Below are 25,882 nucleotides of genomic sequence, written 5' to 3' on the forward strand. Positions count from 1 at the left end.
GCACCACATACAAACAAAGATGTTGTGTCTGCCAAAAACTAAAAATAAAAATATTAAAAAGAAAAATGCTCTCTCTCTCTCTCTTTCAAAAAAAAAAAAAAAAAAGAGTTCACAGAAATCACCCACAATGTATTCATTCAAGTCTTGTAAAACAACTGGGGCTATAATTGAAGAAACACTTGTAGTTTTCTGTTTTTCCTCACTATTTAATCCTACAAACCCATTATGGAAGAGCAAGAATGAGTTAGTGCAACAAGTATATTTTTTAAAAGTTGATAGTAACATTAACAGCATTAATAAACTAAAAACCAGTAGTGTTATCTTTGTATGTTTGCCATAGTCATATTATACTTCTTGCTTCAGACTTTTTTTTCCCCAGACTAGGGATTGAACTCAGGCTTCAAAATGCTTGGCAAGCACTCTACCACTGAGCTAAACTGCCAGTCATTCAAATTTACTTATTTAATATCCATAATATCCTTCAAAATCTCCTTGCAGACAACTTTACAAACATTTCTTTGTTGCTTTCACATTTTCTTAAGTTTAGGAATCAGAATCAGAATTTTTTATGATTTATATAAGAAAAAAATTAGAATGTTAGTGAACACTAAAAACACCAAAATTTAAATTTTAGAATTATCTCAATTTTACTCTGTATATTCCCTTCCTAGGATGAGTGACAAGCTCTAAGACCTTCAGTTTTGCTAAATTCATTAAATAATAATAAATAATAAATAAATTCAATAAAATTTGGATATAGGAAAAATCAAGTTAGCATTTAGCTTTTGGTTCTTAATCTGAATTATTTTAATAAAATGGATTTGCTTTTTTTGGGGGGGGTTCTTTTTTTAGTTTCTTTTTGTTTTCTTCTTTGAGAAGGATGAGAGAGCTTGGTAAGATTCTAGGCTAGTTGATTCTCAAACATGAGTATATCAGAATAACTGAAGGGCTTGCTAAAAAACATTGCTGGCCCTCATCCCCAGTTTCTGATGCTATAGGTCTAAGGTGGACCCAGGAATGTGCATTTCTGACAAGTTCCCAGGTGATGTTAATACTGCTGGTTCAGAGGTCACAGTTTGAGAAGTGGTCTAAGTAATTTTCAGTAGCTAAAAGTAACTAGCATACTGAAAACTTACTGTTGGCTAGGTGTTTTAGGAGTTTGACATTTACCTTCTCAAAAACTCTTTGGAGTAGACTGGGTCTCCATTTTGCAGAGAAGAATTTGAAGCTGTGAGAGGTTAAATGTCTCAGTTAATATCATGGAACCAGGATTAGAACCCAGTGCAGCTTGCTTTCTCATCCTAGGCACTTAACCAATTACTGTGGTTGGCTCTTGCTTTAAAAATCTAAAATCATATATTTATAATTCTGAAATAAGTACTGCTATAGTTTGGATCTTGAGTGTGCCCCAAAGGCCCCTATATTGAAGGCTTGGTCCCCAGTCCATGTCATTACTGGTGTGTAATGAAGAAACCAACCAACCAAACAAACAAACAAACAAACAAAAACCAACCAACCTTCTTTCAGTGAGTATAAGGATATGGTGATACAACAATAACCTCTATTCATGAGCTTTCTACATGGTAAATACTGTTCTGAGTATTTTGCAGCCATTGAATCCAAACATCACAACCACTGTAGGAGGGAAATACTGATATCCATGTCTTCATTGTATTAGGACAATAACTTATGGAACCTAAGTTTCTTTACTACACACTCCAAATGAGCCCAATGAATCAAGGAAAAGTTGTTGGGACAAGGAAAAAAATTATTCAGTAAGCCAGTAACAAAATGAAGTAACATCCTGAAAGACCATCTTGACACAAGTTTTAAACTCCTTTTACCTTTAGGAGGAAATGATTTGAAGAAACGTGGTAGCTAGTAATCTGTTGATTTGCATCAGTCTTGAAATGGGAGGAGATAACTTAGAGCAATTTGGGGTGAAACAACCTGGTGCTGCTAGTTCAAATGATTAATGAGGGCTTCCTACTCAGGGAGACATTGGCTTTTCCAGCAAAGAACAACTCAAACACCACTACATGACCTCTGAAATAGTTTATGTACACAATGAAATGAACAGGAAATGACTTGGTTTGAATAAAAACCCTTCTTTATTTTTACACTCTAATGCCCAAGACTTTTGAAACAAGTATGTATAGGGCAAGTTGTCATCACATTAGATTTAATTTCTCTCCCTCAAAATAGAATAACATTTATGAGATGGATCCCTTATACTTAAGCATCCTATATGTTCATTAAATGTATAAGAAATGGTGACTTAACACATTTTAATCCCCTCCTGTCTTAAATTGGTTACTTTTTAAATGACGAGGTCCACAGGAATTGCAAAAAAATGAGGCCATCTTTTCATCTCACATGAAAGAATTGTTAGTTGAAGTAACTTACAGAATAGCTGGCCAACCACGCAAGGAGGAACTAAATTAAATTTGTTCTATTTACATGCCACAATATGCACATTGTTTCAGTAGCACTTAATTTGTGAGGACACAAAGGCAGAGTATTCTGCCTTCAAATTCTGCATAGCTCTAGCCATGAAAGCCAGACTTGAAAATGTAGTTGCCTTAGTTATACTACAGAGCTACAGTAACAAAAATGGCATGCTACTAGCATTAAAACAGACACATAGAACAAGGGTACAGAAGACAGATGAACCTACAATCCTTGAAAAAGGGACCAGAAACATACACTGAAGAAAAAACAGCCTTAACGAATGGTGCTGGGAAAATTGGTTTGTCCACATGTAGAAAAGTGAAACTAGACCCTTATCTCTCACCTTACACAAAAATCAACTCAAAATGGATCAAAGACCTAGGAATTAGACCAGAAAATTTAGAACAGAAACAATGTAGGGTCAACACTCCAGCATATAGCATAGGCAAGGACTTTCTCAATAGGACCCCTAAAGCTCAGGAAATAATGCTAAGGTTCATAAATGGGATGGCATCAATTAAGTTTTTGCACAGCAAAGGAAACAATTAGGAATGTGAAGAGAGAACCCACAGAATGGGAGAAAATTTTTACTAACTTCTGACAGAAGATTAATACAATAATATTATATATTAATTATATATTAATAAAAATATATAAAGAACTCAAGCATTACCATCAAAAGAGGGGGGGGAAAAAAAGCCCAAGCAACCCAATTAATAAGCGGGGAAATGAATTAAACAGGCATGTTTCAAAAGAAGAAATACAAACGGCCAACAAATATATGAAAAATATTCAAACATCACTAGTAATAAGGGAAATGCAAATCAAAATTATACTGAGATTTCATCTCCAATTAGAATGGCAGTCATCAAGAATAAAAAACAACAATAAATGCTGGATAGGATGTGGAGAAAAAGGAACACTTTTACTCTGTTGGTGGAATTGTGAATTAGAAGGATCACTATGGAAATCAGTATGGAGGTTCCACAAAAGACTAGGCATGAAACCACCATATGACCCAGCTATACTACTCCTTGGTATCTACCCTAAATAATTAAAGTCATCATACTGTCGTGATACATGCATACTCGTGTTTATAGCAGCACAACTCATACTAGCAAACAAAGCTTAGGCGTCCATCAATAGATGAGGGATAAAGAAAATGTGGCATATATATACACAATGGAGTTTTATTCACCCATAAAGAAAAATGAATTCTGTCATTTATAGGAAAATGGATGAAACGTGAAGACTTTATGTTAAGCGAAATAAGTCAAATTCATAAAGTCAAGGGTGGTATGTTTTCTCTTTTGTGGAAGCTAGAGAGGAAAAAAAGAAAAGAAAGGTTTGTTGGGGGCGGAGATCATGAAAACCAACGGGAGATCAGTAGAACAGAGGAAAGCGGGGAAGGGGAGGTCTGGGGAGTGATATTGGCCAAATAATGTTGTTATATTGGGTACGTGTACGAATATGTAACAACAAACCCCATCGCTATGTACAACCACGAGGCACCAGTAGAAAAAAAGTGGGCCCTCCACAGTTGCCTCTGGTCATATTTAACTCCACATCCACTGGACAAACAACAAGCATTAAATTACTTTATTACCAGCCCTACACAGTCAGGCTCCGGGAAGGGCTGCTGGGTGAACGAGCGCAGAGGCCGCCCTCTACCTGGAGGGAGCCCGGGAGAGCGGTCGCTGGAGGCTGGGGGAGGGCGGGCTGAGCTCCCCGAGGTGATCTGAGGCCTGGGGCTTGTCCCCCGGGGCCGTCGTGGGTCCTCAGGGTGGCAACGGGGATTTCCGCAGGGCGAGGTTCATCTCGGGCTTGGAAGTTGGTGAGACTTTGTGGCTCACAGTTCCCCGCCCTACAGCCCCAGGAGCTCGGGACCGACGGGAAGTGGCCAGAGGGCGCTTCAACTCCGAGGGAGGCGCGGGGGGCGGCGGAGGCGGGGCCGGGCCGGGGCGGGCGAGGCGGGGCCGGCGCTGCAGCCCGGGGCTCCAGGAAGCGCGACGCTGGCAGCGCGCTGGGCGCTATGAGCTCGTCTCTGGGGTCTTGGGGTCCCAGCCCAGCAGGTAGGTGCGGGGCGCTGAGGGGCTCCGGGGAGGTGGGGGCGCGTGTGCAGACCCGAGGGCGCACGGGCTTCTCCGGTTTTGCTGGACGGCCTCCGGTAATTGCGAGTCTGGGGGTCAAGCGCTCGAGTGCGGTGGGGCCCGCTTTGCCTTTTAGCCCAGGGAACCCCTGGGGTCCGGGCACCGCCTTCTCGAAGCCTCTGTAGCGGCGCCCGGGGCTGGGCGTGTTGCTGCCGCCTTTGTCCCCCGCCGGGATCCCTGTCCAGGCGTCGGGGCCATTTAAACTTTAAAAGGCTGCGGCCCGCACACCCGACGCCTGGCCTTGTGAAAAGTTAACTTTGATTCTTGTTTGTTCACTTTGAAGTAAAAAGAAGTGGTCTTACGGGGTATTGCGGGAGCATCGTTAGCCGGCGGGTGCCCGGGCAGAGGCCCCTGGGGTTGCCTGGGCTTAACCCGAGGCAGCCTCCCGGTCTCCTGCTTCCAGGAAACCTGCTACTGTTGGACGGTTTGGATGGAAACCACAATAATAATAATAATAATAATAATAATAATTATTATTATTATTATTATTATTATTATTATTATTTACAAAGTAGTCAACTGCAAATCGTGCTTCAGGACGTTCTTCTGTCACTCATTTTATTACTGGTAAAGTTTAGAAACTTCAAGCCTGGCCATCGTTTTTAAAAAGGTGAAAATGCTAACAGCCGGTTGCAGAGCATCCTTATTTCAGAGCTTTCTTTGCTGCATAAAGGAAGCTTTACTCCAGAGGCAAGTTGTAAAAGTCACCGTGGTTGTGGGGTTAGTGGCCTTGGACTGGACGGACCAGCTTTTGAACGGAGGGAAGGAGCCAGCAGCTGAGTGGGAAGCCAGCAGGGGTCCAGGATGTCTGGGCTCTAGTCACTGCCACCCTTCCCCCAATCCTTTTCTTCGGATTTCTCACCTGCTTTCTTTCTCCACCCCTGCCTTTTCCAGTGAGTTCTAGGCCCAAGGTGGTTTATTTAATGTAGAGTTAGCAAACAGGTGGCTGATGGAGAATATGGGTAGGTTTTTTTTAGACGACAGAATGTACATCTAGTTTGGGAAGGTAGTAGTTCCATCTCTGGTGGGAGGGAGCCTGGTGATGTTGTGCAGAGACTTTGGAATCCACCTCCACCTGGCTTTCAATCCTAACTGCAGCGCTCTGACCTTGAGCAGACCAGTTCCACTTTCCCTATCCCTATGGCTATGTAGCTGGGTGAGATAAGGACCAATGGTAGCTGGTAGAATTATCTGAAGCAATTATGAAATTAGGGTGAGGGAAAAAAGGAGTGGTTAATTTGTAAAAAAATTAATCTGACTTAAGAAACAAGGAGGCAGGAGTTACATTATGGTGGAACAGAAAAGGAGAAGTGAGAAGGTTTAATGATGGAAACATTTTTGATAAATAGATACAGAATAAATAGAACAGGAATTTATACATCATATAGGGCAACTCATTAAAATTTGTTCTCTTGTCAATAAAGTAATTTATAGTTTTAGGCATTTAAAAAATATTTGTGGGTATTATAAGGATGTTAAGTGTGCCCTTCTTGGAAGCTTTGATAGCTTGTTCTTATTGCTCAGGGTGGCCAGGATAGTTTATCAACTCCAGAAATGTGTTGGAACTTAGATCTTGACATATGTCTCTATGGCTGATTGGCTGCTCACTAGATTGATCATTGGCCCTGGTTATTACTTGGTATTATAGGACAGTGTGCTATTTATATTAAAGCCATTCAGGATGGTGGCACATGCCTGTAATCCCAGTGGCTGGAGGCTGAGGCAGGATGGCAGGTTCAAAGCCAGCCTCAGCAATTTAGTGAGGCCCTAAGCAATTCAGCAAGACCCTGTCTCTAAAAAAATACAAAAAATGGCTGGGGATGTGACTCACTCAGTGGTTGGGTACCTCTGCGTTCAATTCCTAGTACCAAAAAACAAAAAACAAAAAACAACAACAACAACAAAAAAAAAACAAATTTAAGCGAAGGTTGAAGTGAGCCAAAGTTAGAACCAAAGTTTCCAAAGCTGAGTTTCTTTTTACACCTATAGAATTAACAACATCTAATTAACTAACTTACTTTCTTTCACAGTACTGAGGATTGAATCCAGGGGTGCTCAACCACAGATTACAGAGAACATTATTACATCATGATTATTGTCCCAGCCACCTGAGCTACATCACCAGCCCTTTATTATTTATCTATTTTGGAGGTACTAGAGATTGAACTCGGGTGCACTCAACCACTAAGCCACCTCCCCAGACCTATTTTGTTTATTACTGAGTTGCTTAGCCTTGCCATCCCAGAGGCTGGCTTTGAATTTACAATCCTCTTGTCTCAGTCTGTCAAGCCACTGGGATTACAGGGGAGCACCACTGCCCCCAATTTATTATTATTATTATTGTTATTATTAATTTTGAGACACTGTCTCACTAATTTGCCCAGATTGGTCTCAAACTTGAGATCCTCCTGCATCAGCCTCCTGAGTTGCTGGGTTACAGGTGTGCCCCACTGTACTTGGCCATAAAAAACTTTTTAAAAATCCCTTGCTGAGATTGTTTGATTTGTTAACCTTGAAATCGGATGCCATTTTAAACAGATTTTCTTGAGCACTTAAAACTAACTAGCAGTTCCTAAATCTATAGGTCTTGACTAAAAAGAGGGAAATATTGAAGACAACTGAAACCCACATCTTAAGTTATACCATTTAGGAAGAATTGTGAAGTTCCTTTTTGAAGAATTCTGAAAAAGGAGCTTTAAATAGCCAGTCAAGAATTCATCTCCCGGGCTGGGGTTGTAGCTCAGTGGTAGAGTGCTCGCCTAGCATGTGTGAGGCCCTGGGTTCGATCCTCAGCACCACATAAAAATAAATAAAGATATTATGCCCAGCTAAAGAATAAATATTAAAAAAAAAAAAAAAAAAGAATTCATCTCCAGAACTTTCACTCTCAGGGACTTGGGTTAGTTGATGACTGGCCATTTGGCATAGCTTCCTTCAGGTACACTTTGAGCTACCTTAGAGTCAGCACTCAGTGGCTACTTGGGCAGATGAGCTACAGGGTCTGCTACCTCCTTCTCCACCAACACCGAGACTGGGTACTTTCCAAGCTGTGCAGAATTCTTGGGGGTGAGAAAGATGGTTGGCTTTCTGACATGGATTTCATTTGCTTAGTTGAAAGTGATTCAACTGAGTCTTTTTTCTTTTAATATCTTTATTTTATTTATTTATCTTTTTTATGTAGTGCTGAGGATCGAATCCAGGGCCTCGCACATATGCACATACTAGGCAAGCGCTCTACTGCTGAGCCACAACTCCAGCCCTCAATTGAGTCTTTATAGTGTAATTGGCTAAAAGATAAGAGGTGAAGTTATCTAAAGAAAATAGGTGCAAGACAGCTTTTGAATGTGGAGAAACAAAGTCCTGTATTATTTCCACAGAGCAGTATGTGGAGTAGAAAGTACCTGGTTCCTTACGGTGAGATCAGATTGAAAAGCTATCTTATCTTTGGGCAACTGCCCTGACGGACACCTTGGAAGGGTGGAGATGATAAGGTCGAGGCTGCTTTTAGCTCTCAGGTGTAAAACTCACCTTGTTACAACTGCAGATTGTCATTCCATGCCTCCAAGATTCTGATTCTACAAATTCTGGTTTGGACCCAGAAACCTGCAAGTTAACATCCACACCAGGAACTCTGATGGAGGTTGAAAAATCTGACTTAGGGACAGAGGAATGAATGCCTTTGTGGGGTCTCCTTTGGGTCTGATTACTTGGGTTAATTCCAGGAGGTTATAGGCCAAAGGGAACTTGAGCCAAATTCCCCACCTTTCACTCTCAGGGTGTTTCTTCAGGGAAAAGTGAGGTTAGTACAATTAGGTGTTGGTGAGACCCTCTAGGATGGAGGGGAACATAACACTCTTGGGTAGGAGTCCATACCTTAGGGTCATTCTGCTGCAGCCAATAGGTGCCTCTTTCTACATGATAATATTTTTGCAAATTCATTCTCTCATTATTGTAGAAGGTACTACACTTGTTGTATTGAAGCCACTGCCCATAAGTGGCTATTTATATTTAAATTAATTGAGAACTGGGTGGTTGGTGCAAGCTTGTAGTACCTATATTCTCAGCTGCTCCAGGCTGAGGTAGGTGGTTTCCTAGAGGCTGGGAGTTCCCTGCTAGTCTGGGTAACACAATGAGTCCCTGAGAAAAATAAGTTGAATTTAATTGAGAGCGTTGAGTACTTCAGTTGCACTAGCTGCATTTCACATGCTTAATAGCCACTGTGGCCAGTGGCTACCACATGGGTCATTGCAGATGCAAAACAGTTCTATCAACAGAGAAAGTTCTATCACGTAGCACTGCTCTAGAGAGCAGGAAATAGGAAAGGATGCAGTGAAAAGCTGCCCACAGGGTGGGGAAGTGGAATCAGGAGTGGAGAGGGGAGTGGGCACGTATCCCATTTTATCAGTGCTGATGTTCTTTCAGGAGATCCAGGATCTGAGCCTTTAAAGGCCTTACCTTTCCTTTCTTCCACCCAAACTTTTGCCTCTTCCTAGGTTGACCACAACCTGGATTTTCGTTCTCTGGTATGATTCAGTTTGTTTCAGAAAATATTTGTAAAAACATTTTCTACGTAACAAAGCCATTACGTATTTCATTTGAGTCCCATCATCACAGAACTGTGTGACTCTAGGCATATTTTGTGGTGGATGCATCTGGGAAAAGTTTTCTCCATTTCTGTCTGTAAGATGATTGGCTATTTTGCAGGTAAGAGTTGGTGAGAAAGTATTGCACTGTTTTAGCTCCTTTGTTTTATTACTAAGCAGTTTTCTTCCCTTCTAAAGGTCTTAAAGTTTATAAGTTAGAAGGGGGATAGCAGTTCCTGCTGTACTTTTCTACCATAAGTCAAAAAGTATAATAAGTAAAATAATTAACAAAAATAAACTTTTTTTTTTTTTAACAGGTGGGGAACAAAACATGACAGAAATAGATGCCTACTATAAAAGGTAAAAGTGTGTTCTTCCCAAATAAAGGTCTTGTTACTGGCAGCCAAGCCAAGGAATCCTGTGTGGATCCGAGTTGGCTGGATTCAACCACCTGCATAATAAATAGGCAAAGGATGGAAGAGGAAAAATGAATTTTATACAGTTTGATCAAACTGGGGAGAAACAGCTAGGTTGTTTTTCTGCAGTCCCACAGAAGCAGTTACGATTTATAGAAACAGGTGATATATATACTTGTCAAAGGAAGTAGGCTATGTTAATCAGAGAACATGTCAGTCTTAAATTTCCTTGGCCTGTGTCCTCAGCATGAGGAAGTCCAGAAGTTAAAACAATTTGGAGCTTTTAATTTCAAAGGGGGTCTGTTTCATTCTCTTTCTTTGTAGGTCATGGTCATCCTACAGAGTAAAAGCAAGAATGGATTCTGGGAGCTAGAGCATACATAGAGCTGAGTATATTAAAAGTGTTAGCCTTTGAGGAACTGATTTATAGATCTGAGGGTTAGTTGCTGCCCCTGGTTGTTAGAGGACCTTGAGTGATGTTCAAAATATTTAATAACTTATATGAGCCTAGTGTTAGAGCTTGGCCTTGAACCAGACTGTTGTCCTTGGTGGCTAAAGGTGGTGGGGGGGTAGGGGGGAAACATCAAAACCAAGTGGTTGGGGTGGGTGTTCAGGATGACACATGGCTGTGGCCTACTGATGGGTCTAGAAGTAGTTCAGCACTTTTCTTGCCAGTCCAGCCTTCTTCAGGGGACACCAGTGGAATTTCAGCCTGGTAGGTGGAAGCAGCAGATATCCATCTACACATTGACCTTGGCTTTAGAAGGGCTTACTATTTAATATGACTTGAAGTGATTGCTTTCTAAATTTTTCATTAACAGTGAAATGTTTGATCCATCAGAGAAGTACAAAATGGACCACAAGAGGAGAGGACTTGCTCTAATCTTCAATCACGAGAGATTCTACTGGCAGTTGATGCTGCCGGAGAGGCGAGGCACCAGTGCAGACAGAGAGAACCTTACTCGCAGGTAGTTTGCTGTGTGTGTTCAGATGACACAATTCAATTAAGTGATAACGGAAATTGTTACCATAACTCATGAGCATTGATAACAGATCAAAGGCCTTACTTGGCCACAGTTCATGAAGCAGGAAGTGTGGGCTCAATCCCCAGTACCACATAACAAATCCCCCCCAAAAGAACACCTTCCTAAAGCGCTTGCCTGAGTTATCTTCCTTCTCCTGTTCTATTAAATGTTAGCAGGCTTTGCATTGTTACCAACATTCTTGCATGGCAGGTGGCAATATTTAAAATTGAATTGGCTGTCATTATGTAAAGCCTTAGCGATAGTGGATGATCAAGGACCGACCATCATTATTATTTTTTTCTTTTCCCCTAAAGAAAAGTTGATTTGCATGTCATAAAAAAATGTGTATAGACTCCTCAGAAGTAAGGGTATTTTGACAACTGAAAAATGCTCATAAGCTAATATTCAATTTAATATATCACCAGGTTTTCAGATCTAGGATTTGAAGTGAAATGCTTTAATGATCTTAAAACAGAAGAACTGATGCTCAAAATTCATGAGGGTAGGTAGTTTTGCTATTAAATAGCTCACCTTCCTCTGATGGGACTTTATATTATCTGTAAAGACAAATATAAATTACTGTGTGGCACAAAAAGTGCTACTAATTTAGTATGGATATGGTATTTGGTTATGCCCCTCTATATCACCCACTAAATCCAGACACCTTACAAATCACTTTGCCTCTGAAGCTTATATTTAGCATATCACTAGTTACAGTTTATTGTTCTAGAAATGAATGAACTCTAAATTCAGTGGTGAAAGTCTAAAATGCAAATTCTACAGATACTGGTGCTTCAGAAGGTTCATTTTTAACGGATTCCTTTCATACCCCAGATTTTCACTGCCTGTGAAATATTTGCAATATGTGTTGATTTGCAAATATTATATCTTAACATCATTATTCAGTGGGTATTGTAATATAATTTATAACCATCTGTATGTTATGGGTTTTCAACTTACTTGCTAGTGGGCTATTAGAGTATTTGTATTATAATTATTTCAAACTTTCTTCAGACTTGTAATTAAATTGCAGATCACTTTACTGGCTGCTTACTAGGTTTCCTTTTTGCTCATTGACTCACATCTTAACTCTTCTGGAAGCCCTCAGTGGTACAGACAGAGCATGCCTGTGTTGGAGGTGTAGCCACATGTGGGCAGTTGTTGAGAGGTAGTTTCTGGATCTTTCCAGTCTGCTCTAGGAAGGTTTCTGCTGACTCAAAAAAACTTTTAATTTATTATCAGAACAATTTCAATCTTAAAGGAAGAGATGCCATCATCATTTCTTTATGTTTTATGCATCATTATTCTGTGTTTAAGAAAAGCTAATGAAATTTGGTCAGTCTCTTTCTTTGAACTTCAGTAATTCACATTTTTAAGATACAATTTGGTATAAATTATCCCATTTAAGTAAAGATTAAAATAAATTATTTCATCACAGATTCTTTACATTTATTAAAGAATACCAGGCTGGGCACAGTGGCACACACTTATAATCCCAGCAACTCAGAAGGCTGAGACAGAAGAGTGGCAAGTTCAAAGTGAGCCTCAGCAATTTAGCAAAACCCTAAGCAACTTAGTGAGACCCTGTCTCAAAATATAAAAAGGGCTAGAGTTGTAGCTCTGTGGAAAGTGCCCCTGGGGTTCAATTTTTAGTACCAAAAAAAAAAAAAAAAAAAAGAATACCAAGTCCCCCTCATCATGACTATCTTTCTTCTACTATTGAATTTTTATGTGTAGATAACAAATATCTTGTGCTCAATTCTATATGCATTTTTGGGGTCCTGCACAGTGTCAACTTCCAGCCATGTAGATGCCGATTGCTTTTTATGTGTCTTCCTAAGCCACGGCGAAGGCAATCACATTTATGCACATGATGGCAAAATTGATATTCAGACACTGACTGGCTTGTTCAAAGGAGACAAGTGTAAGAGCCTGGTTGGAAAACCCAAGATATTTATCATTCAGGTAAGACTGATCATATTATCCTCTTAATTGTAAATCTATGGTTCAGTACATGTGATTGTAAAAAAGCCAATTTTGAAAGTATCTTTCTCTAGTAATTGGTCAATCAGAATTGCACTTTGAGCTGTGATATTTCTTTCTTAATATGGTCGGTGTCTTCATTACAAATGAAATGGTATTTGGATCAACATTTGAAATGATATAAAATATACGCTCCTCTCTGGCCAAGCTTGGTATAGAGGGAGCATCGCTGAAAAAGGATCTGCTCTCTGACATGACCAGGCAAAGCAGCCTGATCAGACTCAACTTGGTCTGCAGGAGCTGGAGAGCACATAAGACAGTGGAGAGAATATGAGAATAGAGAGTGTCAGTCTAGCCTGCCTTGATCTTTTCCTATTTCCCCTAAATCCAGGATTTTTTTTTTAACTCAGGGGCACTCAATCACTGAGCCACATCTCCATCCCTATTTTGTACTTTATTTAGAGACAGGATCTCACTGTGTTGCTTAGTACCTTGTTTTTGCTGAGGTTGGCTTTGAATTCTCGATCCTCCTGAGCCACTGGGATTACAGGCATGCACCACTGTGCCCAGCTAAATCCAGGATTATTTCCTTCTTGCCAAATTGGATTTAAGGATAAAAATATTTGGGGGCATGAATAATATCATTTGGCACATCAGTAATTTTGAAGGAAAAGAAAGAAAACCATCCAGGTTTGATGGCCCTACCTGTAATCTCAGCAACTCTGGAGGTTGAGGCAGGAGGATCACAAGTTCGAGACCAGTATCAGCAATTTAGCAAGGCCCTAAGTAACTTAGCAAGTCCCTGCCTCAAAATAAAAAATAAACAGTAGAAAGGGCTGGGGCTGTAGCTCAGTGGTTAAGTGTCCCTGGTTTCGATCCCCAGTATTTAAAAAAAAAAAAAAAAAGGCAGGACTTGGGGTGATAGGATATGGAAACCTGATGGTCCAGTGCTATAATTCTGTATGTTCATGAATGGCCTAGAGGGCATGGAATCAAGTGATACCACATGTTGCCCTAAAGCCTTGAAGATGGAGGTGGCTATAAGAAAAGCTAAGGATGGTTTGAACAGTGCACTGGAGTGTGTGTCTGTCACAGAGTGGAGGACACAAGCCTAGAACCTAGGCAAGTGGCCTGGGCTGCAGAAGTAAACTTGGGAGTAATCAGGAAATGGTTGGTAACAGAAATCATGGAAGTAGGTGAGTTTACCAATGTTGAATGTAGCCTGAAAAATGAGTGTAAAACTTGAAGGATACTGGTGGGTAATGAGCTGAGGAGGATGGCCCTGAACAGAAAAATGAAGAGAGAAAATGACTGATGAAAAGGGGAGTGGCCAACTCTAAACGAAACAGAACTGGAAATAAATAATGAGCTACTATAGGAGGAGAGCCCTCCCACAAAAGAGCCAAGTTACTGTCTTTCTCTCCACCTCAGATTTGTTTCTGTTCTTTGGGACTGGGTCTCACTATGCTGCAGTCTGGCCTTAAAGTTGGCACGTGATTTCATCAAGTTATTGGTATTTAATACTAAGATTTATCTCTGTAAAAATAGAATGTTAGGGATATCTTCTGTTTATATGCCAACTCTGAAATCACTCAGGACTGTTTCTTTTGATGATTGTGGTTGTTTAGCCATTTCAAAATTAATTGATGCATTTAAAATGGTACAACAGAATCTTGTTAGGTCACTATCTAGTTTATGGGGCTGTCGTAACTAAGTACCACAGACTTTGTGGCTTAAACAACTGAACTTTTCCTTCCTCTGTTCTGGAGACTGGAAGACTGAGATCAAGGAGTTGGCAGGATCGGTTTCTCCTGAGCCTTTCCCCTTGACTTGTACATAGCCATCTTTTCCCTGTGTCTTCACGTGAGCTTCCTTCTGTGTATGTGTCTATCCTCATCTCTTCTCAAAGGATACCAATCATACTGGACTAGGGCCCCCATATAACTTCATTCTAAATCACCCCTTAAAGGCCCTGTCTCCAAATACAAGCACATTTTGAGGTACTGGGGCCAGGAATTCAGCATATGAATTGAGGCGTGGGACACAAGTAAGCCTATAATACTTAAAAGTAGAATTTAAGGTTAGCTTCTGAGTGAGTCAGAATTAGTAGAGGCAGATTTGTAACCTCACTTAAAAGTGAGAACAAAAGAAAGGTACGATGACAGGCTCTTCTCAGGTCAGGGGGCATCATTTTGACTACTGACAAGTTTATGGTGGCTGCCAACCAATAGGAAAACACTATCTGGAAATATATAACCTGATTTAAAAATTAGGTAAATACTATAACATTTAATAGAATGTGACTCTTGGTGCTACGGATGTGGTTAATGTGTAAGAAATTTTAAAACTGTAACATGCATTTTCCTTCTCTACAGTGTATACCTTTCAACAGTTTGGTGTGTACTTGGGGATACTAATTATTTTTAAAACATCAGCTAAAGGAAATGTAAGGGGAACTAAACTTTGTCAGCTTTAGTTCCCTTGATCCCCTCTAAACCCAAATGCACAGTTTTTCAGCTGTTCATAGTGTGGTTTCAGTTACAGATATGAGAGGGGTGCTGATTTTTTTTTTTTTGAGAGGTGCTGATTTATATACATTTACTCTAAATGTTAAGTCCCAGGAAGGAAACAGTTGATAAAGAAGGTGGTTTCTTTCTCTGTTTTGTAGGCGTGTCGGGGAAACCAGCATGATGTGCCAGTAACTCCTTTGGATGTGGTGGATCATCAGACGGACAAGCTCGACAATGTAACTGAGGTGGACGCTGCCTCCATGTACACGCTGCCTGCTGGAGCAGACTTCCTTATGTGCTACTCTGTTGCAGAAGGTGAGTGGGTGTTTTACAACATAGAGTTGGCTGTCCTGGCTAAGTTCCCGTAAGTCTCAGATTGGAGTTGGATCAGGGCTTTGAGGATCAACCACCATGTCCAACAAAGACAGAGAAGTGACCTAACACATGGCATAGAGTAGAAAACGAGTGTGTAAAATACCTTATAGAAGAATTGTTTCTGAGTGCTATGGCGAGCAAAACAAGTCTAATGATACCAAATACTAGCAGCCTGCTCTCATTGATTGATGGTGGTAATGCCATTGTGGTAATATCCATGGAAAGCATTGCTGAAAAATATTCTATAGCAATTCTTCTTTGCTACTATAGTTACTGATTTTGACATCTTATTTTGCACCTTAAGATCACTAGCTACCATGTTGAGGTTTTTTTTTTTTTTTTTTTTTTTTAGCTAATGGAGAAAATTATATAGAAATAACCTCATTTATATAAAACTAGAATTATCTGGGCCTGGTGGTACATGTCTGTCTCATAGACTGAGGCAGGAGGGTGGCAAGTTCCAGGAGAACTGGGAAAGTTAGCAAGACCCTGCCTCAAAATAAAAGGGGCAGAGGATGTACCTCTTATAGAGTGCTTACCTAGCATGTGCAAGATCTTGGGATCAATCCTCAGTACTACAAAAATGAAATAACAATAAAGTAGAAATATAGAAATAATATATTTTCTTACATGAGAATAGTCAACAGAAAAAATTTCAAACCATTATCATAGACATGGCTTAATCTTTTCCAAAGATTTGGAACACACACTTCTGTAAACCATGAATCATAAAAGTGTTTTTATCCCCCCCCCGCCCAGCCCAGCCCGGTACTGGGGATTGGATTCAATAGTGCTCACCACTGAGCTGCATTTGATATAGAATCTCACTAAGTTGCTCAGGCTGGTCTTGAACTTGTGATTCTCCTGCTTGGCCTTCCGAGTCTCTGGGATTATAGGTGTGCATCCAACTACAAAAGTGGGTAGTTTTCAATCACTTCAAGTCAAAAGAGAGAAAACTACAGTGTCCTTTTTCTTCATTGTTTTTTTAAAAAATTTTTTAAATTTTTTTTAGGATATTATTCTCATCGAGAAACTGTGAATGGCTCATGGTACATTCAAGATCTGTGTGAGATGCTGGGAAAATATGGCTCCTCCTTAGAGTTCACGGAACTCCTCACTCTGGTGAATAGGAAGGTTTCTCAGCGCCGAGTGGACTTTTGCAAAGATCCAAATGCAATTGGCAAGAAGCAGGTTCCCTGCTTTGCCTCCATGCTAACTAAAAAGCTGCATTTCTCTCCAAAATCTAGTAAGTAGGAGCCACTTTGACTTACTATATGTATTCTGTATATATTTCCCTTTTTACATAAAATAGCATCACTAAATTGGAGAAGTTTAAAATGTTTCCAGGCTTAATGCCCAGTAGAGAACTGCTTTTTAAAATTTTTTAAAAAATCATGTTGCACATGGTGAAAGGGTTTGAGAAGAAATCCTCAGGAATTTATTATACATAAAAAAATATTTTTTCTTTCTTATTTTAGTAAACTGCAAGGTTACCAATAATATTTAGCCGATTTAACTTGTATTTTGTGACTTTTTTATAAAGGCTCATTGCATAATATTTTTGAAACCTAAGAATTAGGTAAATTGGTTTTCCTTGATAAGATACTTGAAATTCATGTTTTATTAAATTTTTCTGAGTCATATTCTTATTTGTGCAATTGTAGTGGACTTGTTTTACTTGGTTATATATGTTTACTGTCTCATCTAAATAGGAATAACCACATTTTTAAATATGACTTTAACTCCCATTTTAAAAAAAAAAACCTTCAAGAACTAGTTTATGAACTTATGAGGGTGAATACAGTTCACAGTAATTCTTGGGCACGGTAGGATAAACACCTGCAAAACATGATTTGGCAGCATCTTCCACTTCCAGTTACATTGTTCAACCATCATCAGACTCATTCACTGACTGTCACATTAACAGAATAACATATTACTTTTAAAGCTTAGTTCTTATTTACATATAAAATTTGAATAATACTGTCTGATAGTAACTTGTTGGGATGAAGAAGATTAAATGTTTGGGCTTTGAGAACTGGGACATGTGAGCTGCTAGTTCAAAAGCAATACTTAGCTTGTATTTCAGATGCAGTTCAGAAAACACCAACTGCAGTTAGAGACAAAACATACCTTTTTGATAAAGGTCTTCTAATTACTGAATGTGAAAAAAAGGAGTTAATGACAAATCAATTCCAAGCAAAGCCTGAGATTGAAAGTGGATGCCAAGCACACAGACTGCTTTGCCTCCACAAAGGGATGGACACAGGTCAGGGTGGTGAGGATTTTTAGCCGACTGCAGCAGCTGCTGCTTGGAAGAGGCAGACAGGCTGTCTACAATAACAAGTCACGGACATCTACACACCAATAATGTCAAGTGAAAACTTCTATAAGTACTTCTGTTTTACATGAATTTATTAACTAAAAAGATTAGACAGTAAAATTAAAATGAACTATGAGACTCAAAAACATCCAGTTTGGAAATTACAAAATCAATACAAAATGGAAAATCCAATGGTGTTTAAAAATGTGAGATTAATTCTTATTCACTGAGTTCTTCTACTTGGCATCTTCAAGTAGAGAGAATGGCGCACATGTTTCAGGGCTTCTTTAGCCTGTCATGGGAAAAAGCAGAAGCACAAGATCAGAGAAGAAGAGAAACTGGCATTAATGCCTGGAATTCTATATAGTTAATGTCTTCTTTGGGGAATGAGTATTTAAACTGTTAGCACAAATGCCATAGTTATTTCAATTTTATATGAATCCTTTTTAAAAGATGAGTTTATGGTTTCTACTTCATCCATATGCTTTAAAATATTAGTTCATTCCCTTTGAAATGTTTTTTCCAGTTCATATTCTAAAAAAAATAAACTCTTGTGACCTATAAGTTTCCCCTTTTCTCTTCACTTTATTACCTAAAAATAATAAATACTTTACAAGATGATATATTATATCTTAAATGCTGTGTCCCATAAACTAGCTGGAAGAAGATTCCTTAGCCTTGGATTGTTTAAATGTTAGGGAAACTACAAAAGGAAAAAAAATTATTATATTTTCCTATATAATGATAATATGAAATATTTTTTAAAGTTCTTTAATTTTGGCTTACAAATTCTAGTAATTTTTTTTTTTTTAATTTCAAGGGTGGATAGTTTAAAAGACACAAATAAAACAAAAGACAGGGAGGATATTTTTACCAAGACTTTGTTAAAAAAAATTACTAAGAAAAGTGAAAAATCCAGTTATGTGCTGAGAAGTGCATCCGAATAAAGTTAATACATTGGGAGGCCAGAGATAAAAGCTGCCTAAGGAACAGATGGTGAAAAAAACACTTAAGAACTGACAGGCTTGAAGTTTGATAGGCTCACTTGCCCTTCTAGAAGTGTACACTTGGGTAAGTAACTTTAAAGCCCATTTCCTCATCTGAAAGGGGAAGGGGTGAGAGGAAGAATACTATAATTCTTCTACTTGAAGGGAAATAAACATAAATAAATGCCTTTAGAGTTTAAAATTCCCATCAGTGTTTATCTTTCTACAGTTCTACTTTCTATTTGCTTAGAAACAGATTTCTAGTGAAAACTTTATTTTTTCTATTTCAAACTCATAAGACATTTTCACATACATTTAAAACTATCCCCATGTATAGTACAGAAGAATAAAGTTAATATCAGATATGTCACCAATTTTGTGGACCAGTCCTGCTATACACAGAAATCTCTCTAGAGACTAGCCTGTGAGGAGGACCCAACAATTGCATTTCCCTCCCTCAGTCCTGGGTCCCCAACATAACCAGCCGTGAGATGTATTTTATACCGTAGCAAGGTCGTCTTTTAACTTGTTGTATTGTTCCACATCAAAATGCTGTTGCTCTGATTTCTTATGGAAGAACTGAAGCAATTGCCTTCTGCTAATCAATGTGTAAGTATAATTCTAAAGAAAAGAAAACAGCATGTGTTGAATGAACATACTGCCTCTTGAGGAAAGATATTTGACTTAGCAACACCAAAGCAAGGGGAAGGCAGAAGAATGAAAAAAATATTTGCAGTGGCTACTAGAGCAAACATAAGCCAACACAACTAGAACATTTAGTCTTGTTTAATATCAGCTGCTCCTTTCACAAGCAAGCAAGTTGGTAAGAGAAATTAAGAATAGGAAAAAAATGCGAAGGGAGATTTTTGGCAAAACTACCATGAATTACTTGGTATTTTGCAATGCAACTTCAATTTTATTTTATGAATGAAGTCATGAAGAACACAAATAGGACAAATTATTCCAATGGAGGAATTTGTGTTATTCACTCTAGATTTTATATAGTTTATTTGTGCTGTAATTCTCCATCTAGTCTGGTGAAAATAACAAAAATTCGCCAGCTCATGAAGACCCAGATAGCAGTACTCAGTAAAGGTTTTATTGCTTGGCTTGGGTAAGAAATTCCTTGCAAAATGTTTGAACTTACTTCCTAACTACTCACCTGTCGAGTTAGTATAAAGTATGCAAAATAGATCATGGAATTTGTAAATGTGAGGAAGTATGTGACTGGTTCCATGATATCCCAGGAGTACACCCACCAGGTGAACCAGGCCAGTGCCCCACCCTGAACTGACAGCAGAGCTAATCCAGCCCATAGGAGTCCTCTGGTTTTGGCCTCAGAGCGAGCTTCAATTCTAGCTTTCACCTAGAAGGCATGGGAAGGGGGAAGACCATTAATTCAGTTTATAGGTGCATCAGCTTAAGGGGAAAAAGCAAGAGCAATAGTTGAACCAGTGCATGCCTGCATTACTTTATAAAGAGATCAGGTATATGGAGAGATACTTTATAAAACATCATATTAATTACTCATTTCCACATCAGTTCATTAATAGTTCTCTTTTAAATTATAAAGGTAATAAACAAAACCAAAACCCTAGTATAAAAGGGCATATGATGGAAAACCCAGAAGTCATCCTTTGAAACTTAATTAAAGGGAAATTGCATGGTAATGGAGGGAGACCCTCATTGTTATACAAAATTACATATAAGAGGTTGTGAGGGGAATGGGAAAATAAACAAGGAGAGAAATGAATTACAGTAGGTGGGGTAGAGAGAGAAGATGGGAGGGGAGGGGAGGGGGGATAGTAGAGGTTAGGAAAGGTAGCAGAATACAACAGTTACTAATATGGCATTATGTAAAAATGTGGATGTGTAACTGATGTGATTCTGCAATCTGTATTTGGGGTAAAATTGGGAGTTCATAACCAACTTGAATCTAATGTATGAAATATGATATGTCAAGAGCTTTGTAATGTTTTGAACAACCAATAAAAAAAAAATTATAGGCCCATTTTCTTTGACCTAGCAACTCTGCTTCTAGGAATTCATCCAGAGGCACACTTGTACACGAGACTCAGTGCAGATTCATTTCTTAATGCAAAAGGCCAAATTAACCCACGTTGCATCAGGTATTATGTGATTACAATGAGGCTTCTATGTGCGAACTAGAGAGTTCCAGTGAAAGGTAAGAATATGTAGAGAGAAAATAAAAAATGAGCCATAGGTAGGAGTACAGTAGCTCAAAGTACAGGACAACATATCTCAAGAAACTTATTTGTGGACAAGGTACACATATACCCTCCCATTTAAAAAAAAATTAAAAACGAGATTTTATCCCCTGAAACAAATTGCTTCACCCTACACTGCAAATAAGTCAGTTATTCTTTTTTTTTCATCACAGATTAACCTCAAATGTCAGGAAGCCATTGCTAACTTCCCAGGCTCAATTCTGTTAAGCAGAACAAGAGCCTGTGAGGTAACACTCCCAAGTAGTGCATCCCAGCTCATATACTACTTATTTACAGGGCTGATCCTCTCCAGGCAGCTCAGTGGTCAGACTGCCCAAGTTCATGTTCACACTGGACCACATACTAGTTGTCTATCTCTATTGTCCAGTTTCTTCATCTGCATATAAGGAAGAAAACGGAACTGAGACTCATGAGAATTAAAAGGAGGAAACTGAGCATATGTAAAGCATTCAGAAAAATGCTCACACGAGGGACACTTAATAATGCACAATAATGTCAGTCTGGTGTTCAAATACAGGCTATGAAGCTTCCTGACCTGCTCAAGGGGCTGCAGCTGTTCCTTCAGGTGGTCAATTTTCTCCAACAAGTGTTGTTCTCTTTTCTTCTGAGAGTCTTCTAAATGTAGGACTGTGAACAGTCTGTGAACCAAGGATTTCACACTTTCCATCTCAGTCATGTGCACATAGCTTGATTTTTCTGGGGGGGGGGGAAGGAAATATGATGGAAGTCACTACACTATTTCCTTCTGTGTGAGTCCAAGGAGCCAATCTGAGTCCCAGTGCCTGGCTATCTGCATACCGCACCTCCTAGGGAGGCATCTGGTGTTGGTCTGTTCTATTTTAGATAATTTGATTAGTCGATCCTAATAAGGCAATCTATAATGATAAATTATAAGACAGTTGATTTAAATTCATTATGTTTGTCTTTTGTAACATGACTTTTGCTATTGCTTTAAAAATATACATACAGGAAGTGTAAGATGACTACCTCACCTTTATGGGTTTATGGAGTCACGGGCTCACTTTTATACCTGAGCTCAACCTTACATCCCATATCCCGCTCTCTGTCCCCATCTTTCCAACAGTTATGTCAGAATCCACAGGGGAAGGAAGCTAGGATACAGCCAAGTAAACAAAGGTAAAATACACATCTGAAAAGCAGTTCAAGTGTAAGTTCTTTTCAGCAAATGGAGTCATAATAAATGTAGAACTGAAAGGCAATTCATATATGCATTTTGGGGGGGGGGGGGAAATGAGTGTAGGAGACCAAAATTATGCCGTCTCCAAAATGTGCCACTTTGCCTTAAGGATTATTTTAAGCTGAAGGCATGTAACGTGCAGACACAATAAAAGCTCTCTGGTCTCCCTCTAAAATCAAAAGCAACTTCTTCAAGCTGAGAATAAAAACTACCTCCTGCCCTGGCTTTCTGTCCCACACTCTGTGTTCTCTTAATAAAAGCTTTTCTTGATCTAGAGTTCTTTGAAGATGGTGATTTGAAACAAACACAAAAAAGTTTCCTCTATCTTCCTGCAAAGCTGGCTTTGAATGAAGCCCATTTTCCTGCCAACTTGACCCTTGAGTGTCTGTGGAGTGGCAGCAGTAGAGCCCTGCCTCTTGCCCCTTGTACAGTAACAGTTCCTCAGGGGGACACCTCTGCCTGCCAAAATACAGGCCACAGATTTACAAAGGTTTCCCCTCCCCACTCCACCAGGCAGAACAAAGGTGGGTCACTAAAGACAAATGTAGACCCCTTTCAGCCCAGAGATGGCACTGGAGCGATCTCCCTGACAAATCTTACTAGATTTTATCTACCATTAACTAGCTTACTAGCCTTCCCACATTTGCTGTCCCAAGAGACTCAGGGTCCTTTTCATTTGTCTTGGCACTTTTCTAAAACATGTTGTTCTTTGTTAAAGATGTTATATAGGCAGGAATGCTGAGCCACCTCTCTGAGAATCACTGTGTGTATGAAATGTACACATTAATAAACTACTATTTGTTTTTCCTAATCTGTCTCTTGTTACAAGGGTCTATTTTCAGACATGAAGAGAAGAGGCAAAATTATTTTTTTCAATCCCCACAGGAGTCCCAATTTCAGAGTTTTTAACATAGTGGTCTTTTGATTATGGATTTCACATCTTTCCTCTTCTGTGGTTTTATAAATTCACATAAAATTAGGCTGTGATGATACCTTTCTGTTTACCAATGCTACTAAGAGGGAGAGCAGACATGCCAGCCAGGCAGCAGGAAACAGCTGCACATCGGGAGACAGGTGGTCCCACAATCAGTATCAGCTGCTGGTTTTCCATTCATGCCAATAGTTGTGGAGTTATTTTTCTTCCATTGCCACCTAGTTCTTCAAGTTTTGATGTGGTTTTTAATTTCTTCCATGTTCTAGGCTAAAGTTGTCACAGAGGGGTGCAAACTAGCTTGTAGCCTTCTGAAATCCACACAAGACTCAAAAGTTCTTTACCATGAAAAACACTGACAATTAAAAGGTCTTAATGCAAAAGGAAGATACAGACAGGCACAATTTTGTTCAAAGCCACGGAGTATAATAAAGACCAACAGAACTGGATATTAATGAAGTAAAGATACATTTATTTACTTTTGTACTGCTGGGGATTGAACCCAGGGCCTTGCACATTTTAGGCAAGCACTCTATCACTGAGAAACATCCCCAGAAAAGATTTTTCTTAAAAACTACTACAATAGGGATGGGGGCCCAGCATGAAGTGAACTGAACCTGACTTCAATTTATATAGAGGTTGCTAGATGTTTTAAAAGAAGAATAAAAGAATAGGGAGGGAGATTAGCAGGGGTCTGAGCAGTCAGGAAAGTAGAAATTTATCAAAAGAGGATGGGAGTCAATATGACTAGGCATGGGGTTTGTTCACTGCACCTATTCAGAGGAGAAACTAATTACTTCTTCCTGACAGGAGGGCCCGGAGCAAATCAGAGCCAGGTCAAGAGTTAAGTCCACGAATACCTGCATTTCAAAGAAAGCTCTCAGGTCCTGAGAAGACAGGTCCAGGTGGTAGATGTACACTTCTAAGGGGCAGAGAAGGGTTTAAAACTGCAAGCATTCTAAAGTAACTACTCTAAGAGGGCTTCAGGGGCTTATTGGCCTATCACCAGGTTTTGGTGGGAACAAACCAAATTCTCGTGACAGTGTTGAGCTCTTCCAGCTAGGCATTTTAAGGGGGCTGGAGTTATTCTAGAGATGAGACTGTGAACTGTCAGAAACTGTGCAATGTTTGTTCAAGTCTTAGATGTAAAAGGGAGGGAATGCAGACATATATATGCGCATCATATCACTTGTGCTGAGAATCTGCAGCAGTTTATATAGACCAAAACTAAAGCCTAATTAAACAGAGGGCTTGAAAGAGCCTGATTGGAGTTTGGTCAAGGTGTCTTTAAAATGCTTTTCTAAATAAAAAGAATAAATGAAAAAGAATAATGCAATGATTCAAAACAAAACAAAAAATGCTTTTCTGAGTTTATGACAAGTGCCTTTGGCCCTGCTTTTCCACAACTACAAGCACTATATACTTTATATGTTAAAACACCAACCTAAGCTAGCATTGTGGCATCACCTTATAAAGATCAAATATGATCCCAGCAGCTTGGGAGGCTAAGGCAGGAGGATCATGAGTTGGAGGCCAGCCTCAGCAAGTTAACGAGGCCCTAAGAAACTTAGACCCTGTCTCAAAAAATAAATAATGGCTGGGTGTTGAGGGCCACAGCCGAGTCGGGATGCCTCATGGCATCTTTGCCAGAAGTAGTGGTTGAGAGGTGACGCCAGCGAGCTATTAAGATGATGACTTTTGAGTTCTCGCGGAGTTCCCATTGAGTTCCGGTTGAGCTCTCGCGGGGATTCCTGGTGAAGTTCCGGTGGTGGGATTTCTGGTTGGTGGTTCCTGGAGGAGACGCGTGGGTGGCGTTTGGGAGAGTTCCCTGCTGAGAGCCATTGCCAAGTAGGAATGACGCATGGCAATTTCTTTGTCAGCCTACCCAATGTTACTTAGTGGAAGGACTCTCCATTGTGGAAATGGGCTTGCCTTAGACCCAGGTCATTTGCAGTGACATTGCATGAATGTTTGAGAAAGGTGACCCTGCTCAAGGACCAGGGTGGATCCGGTTTTAGGGAGGATCCTGCTGGATTAGGGTGGGTCCAGGTTTAGGGTGTATCCTGCTGGGAATAGGGAGTATCCTGCTGCCTCAAGCGCCTGCTCCTTGGGTTTAGGGTGGTTCCAGGTTTAAGGTGGACCCTGCTGGGAATAGGGAGTATCTTGCTGCCTCAGGTGCCCACCTGCTCCTTGAGTTCCCGTTGAGTTCTCGCAGGATTCAGAGAGTATTTTGGGATGCAGAGCCGAGTGGAGGTGGATTTTCCCCAGAATGTGCGTGTAGAGTGCCAGTGAGAGGTCGGGAATAAAGATTTGCTGTTTGAATAAAGACTTGCTGTGAGTGGCTTGTGATTTTGTGCCCAGCCAGACTGCGGCATTTGGTGGCCCGTACGGGGAACGTCTAAAGCTTGGAGGTAAGTGAAATTGCTCGCCCCTGAGGGAAGGCGAGAGAAATTTAAAAAAACAATGTGTTCTTGTTTTGATTTATTTTGTTTTTGTTTCAAGCTGCCTATCCCTAGAAATTTCTCGGGCAAACTGGGAAAAATGGTTGGCTCAAGGTTTGAAGTTTGTCGGCCCTGAGGAAGAGAAAATTGATATAACGATTTTTTTATTCCGTTTTTGTTTCATTCAGTTTCGGTTTTGTTTTGTGTTATCTTATTGGGTTGCGTTATCTTTATAGTAGATTAGAAATTAGTAAAAAACAA

At 39.8% G+C, this 25,882-nt stretch overlaps 2 protein-coding genes across 2 annotated transcripts in view; one reads left to right on the forward strand and one right to left on the reverse strand.

The window, feature by feature from the left end:
* The first annotated feature begins 4,416 nt into the window (after positions 1–4,416).
* Casp6 (caspase 6) lies at positions 4,417–17,136 on the forward strand. The gene is made up of 7 exons (XM_046458804.1): positions 4,417–4,523; positions 9,502–9,544; positions 10,422–10,568; positions 11,051–11,127; positions 12,415–12,590; positions 15,277–15,433; positions 16,506–17,136. The coding sequence occupies exons 1-7, from the start codon at positions 4,484–4,486 to the stop codon at positions 16,745–16,747; spliced, it is 882 nt and encodes a 293-aa protein (XP_046314760.1). The 5' UTR covers positions 4,417–4,483; the 3' UTR covers positions 16,748–17,136.
* A 754-nt stretch (positions 17,137–17,890) lies between these two features.
* The window catches only part of Mcub (mitochondrial calcium uniporter dominant negative subunit beta), a 130,190-nt gene continuing 122,198 nt past the window's right edge, over positions 17,891–25,882 (reverse strand). Inside the window, 5 exon segments of the mRNA XM_058583778.1 lie at positions 17,891–18,059; positions 18,061–18,108; positions 19,307–19,423; positions 19,965–20,168; positions 21,587–21,747. Of these exon segments, the coding sequence (XP_058439761.1) occupies positions 18,036–18,059; positions 18,061–18,108; positions 19,307–19,423; positions 19,965–20,168; positions 21,587–21,747 (554 nt within the window). The 3' untranslated portion in view covers positions 17,891–18,035.

The sequence above is a fragment of the Marmota monax genome, unplaced genomic scaffold, assembly GCF_021218885.2.
Source record: "Marmota monax isolate L192 unplaced genomic scaffold, Marmota_monax_Labrador192_F-V1.1 WCK01_AAM20220418_F8-fsc00002, whole genome shotgun sequence".
In the NCBI taxonomy this organism is placed as follows: domain Eukaryota; kingdom Metazoa; phylum Chordata; class Mammalia; order Rodentia; family Sciuridae; genus Marmota; species Marmota monax.

What these genes read in the sequence shown, in the direction of transcription:
- Casp6 (XM_046458804.1), top strand. Translation starts at nt 4,484, where the DNA reads ATGAGCTCGTCTCTGGGGTCTTGGGGTCCCAGCCCAGCAG. An exon ending in TTGGGGTCCCAGCCCAGCAG is followed by an intron (nt 4,524 to 9,501) that starts GTAGGTGCGGGG and finishes TTTTTTTAACAG; the next exon opens with GTGGGGAACAAAACATGACA. An exon ending in GTGCTACTCTGTTGCAGAAG is followed by an intron (nt 15,434 to 16,505) that starts GTGAGTGGGTGT and finishes AATTTTTTTTAG; the next exon opens with GATATTATTCTCATCGAGAA.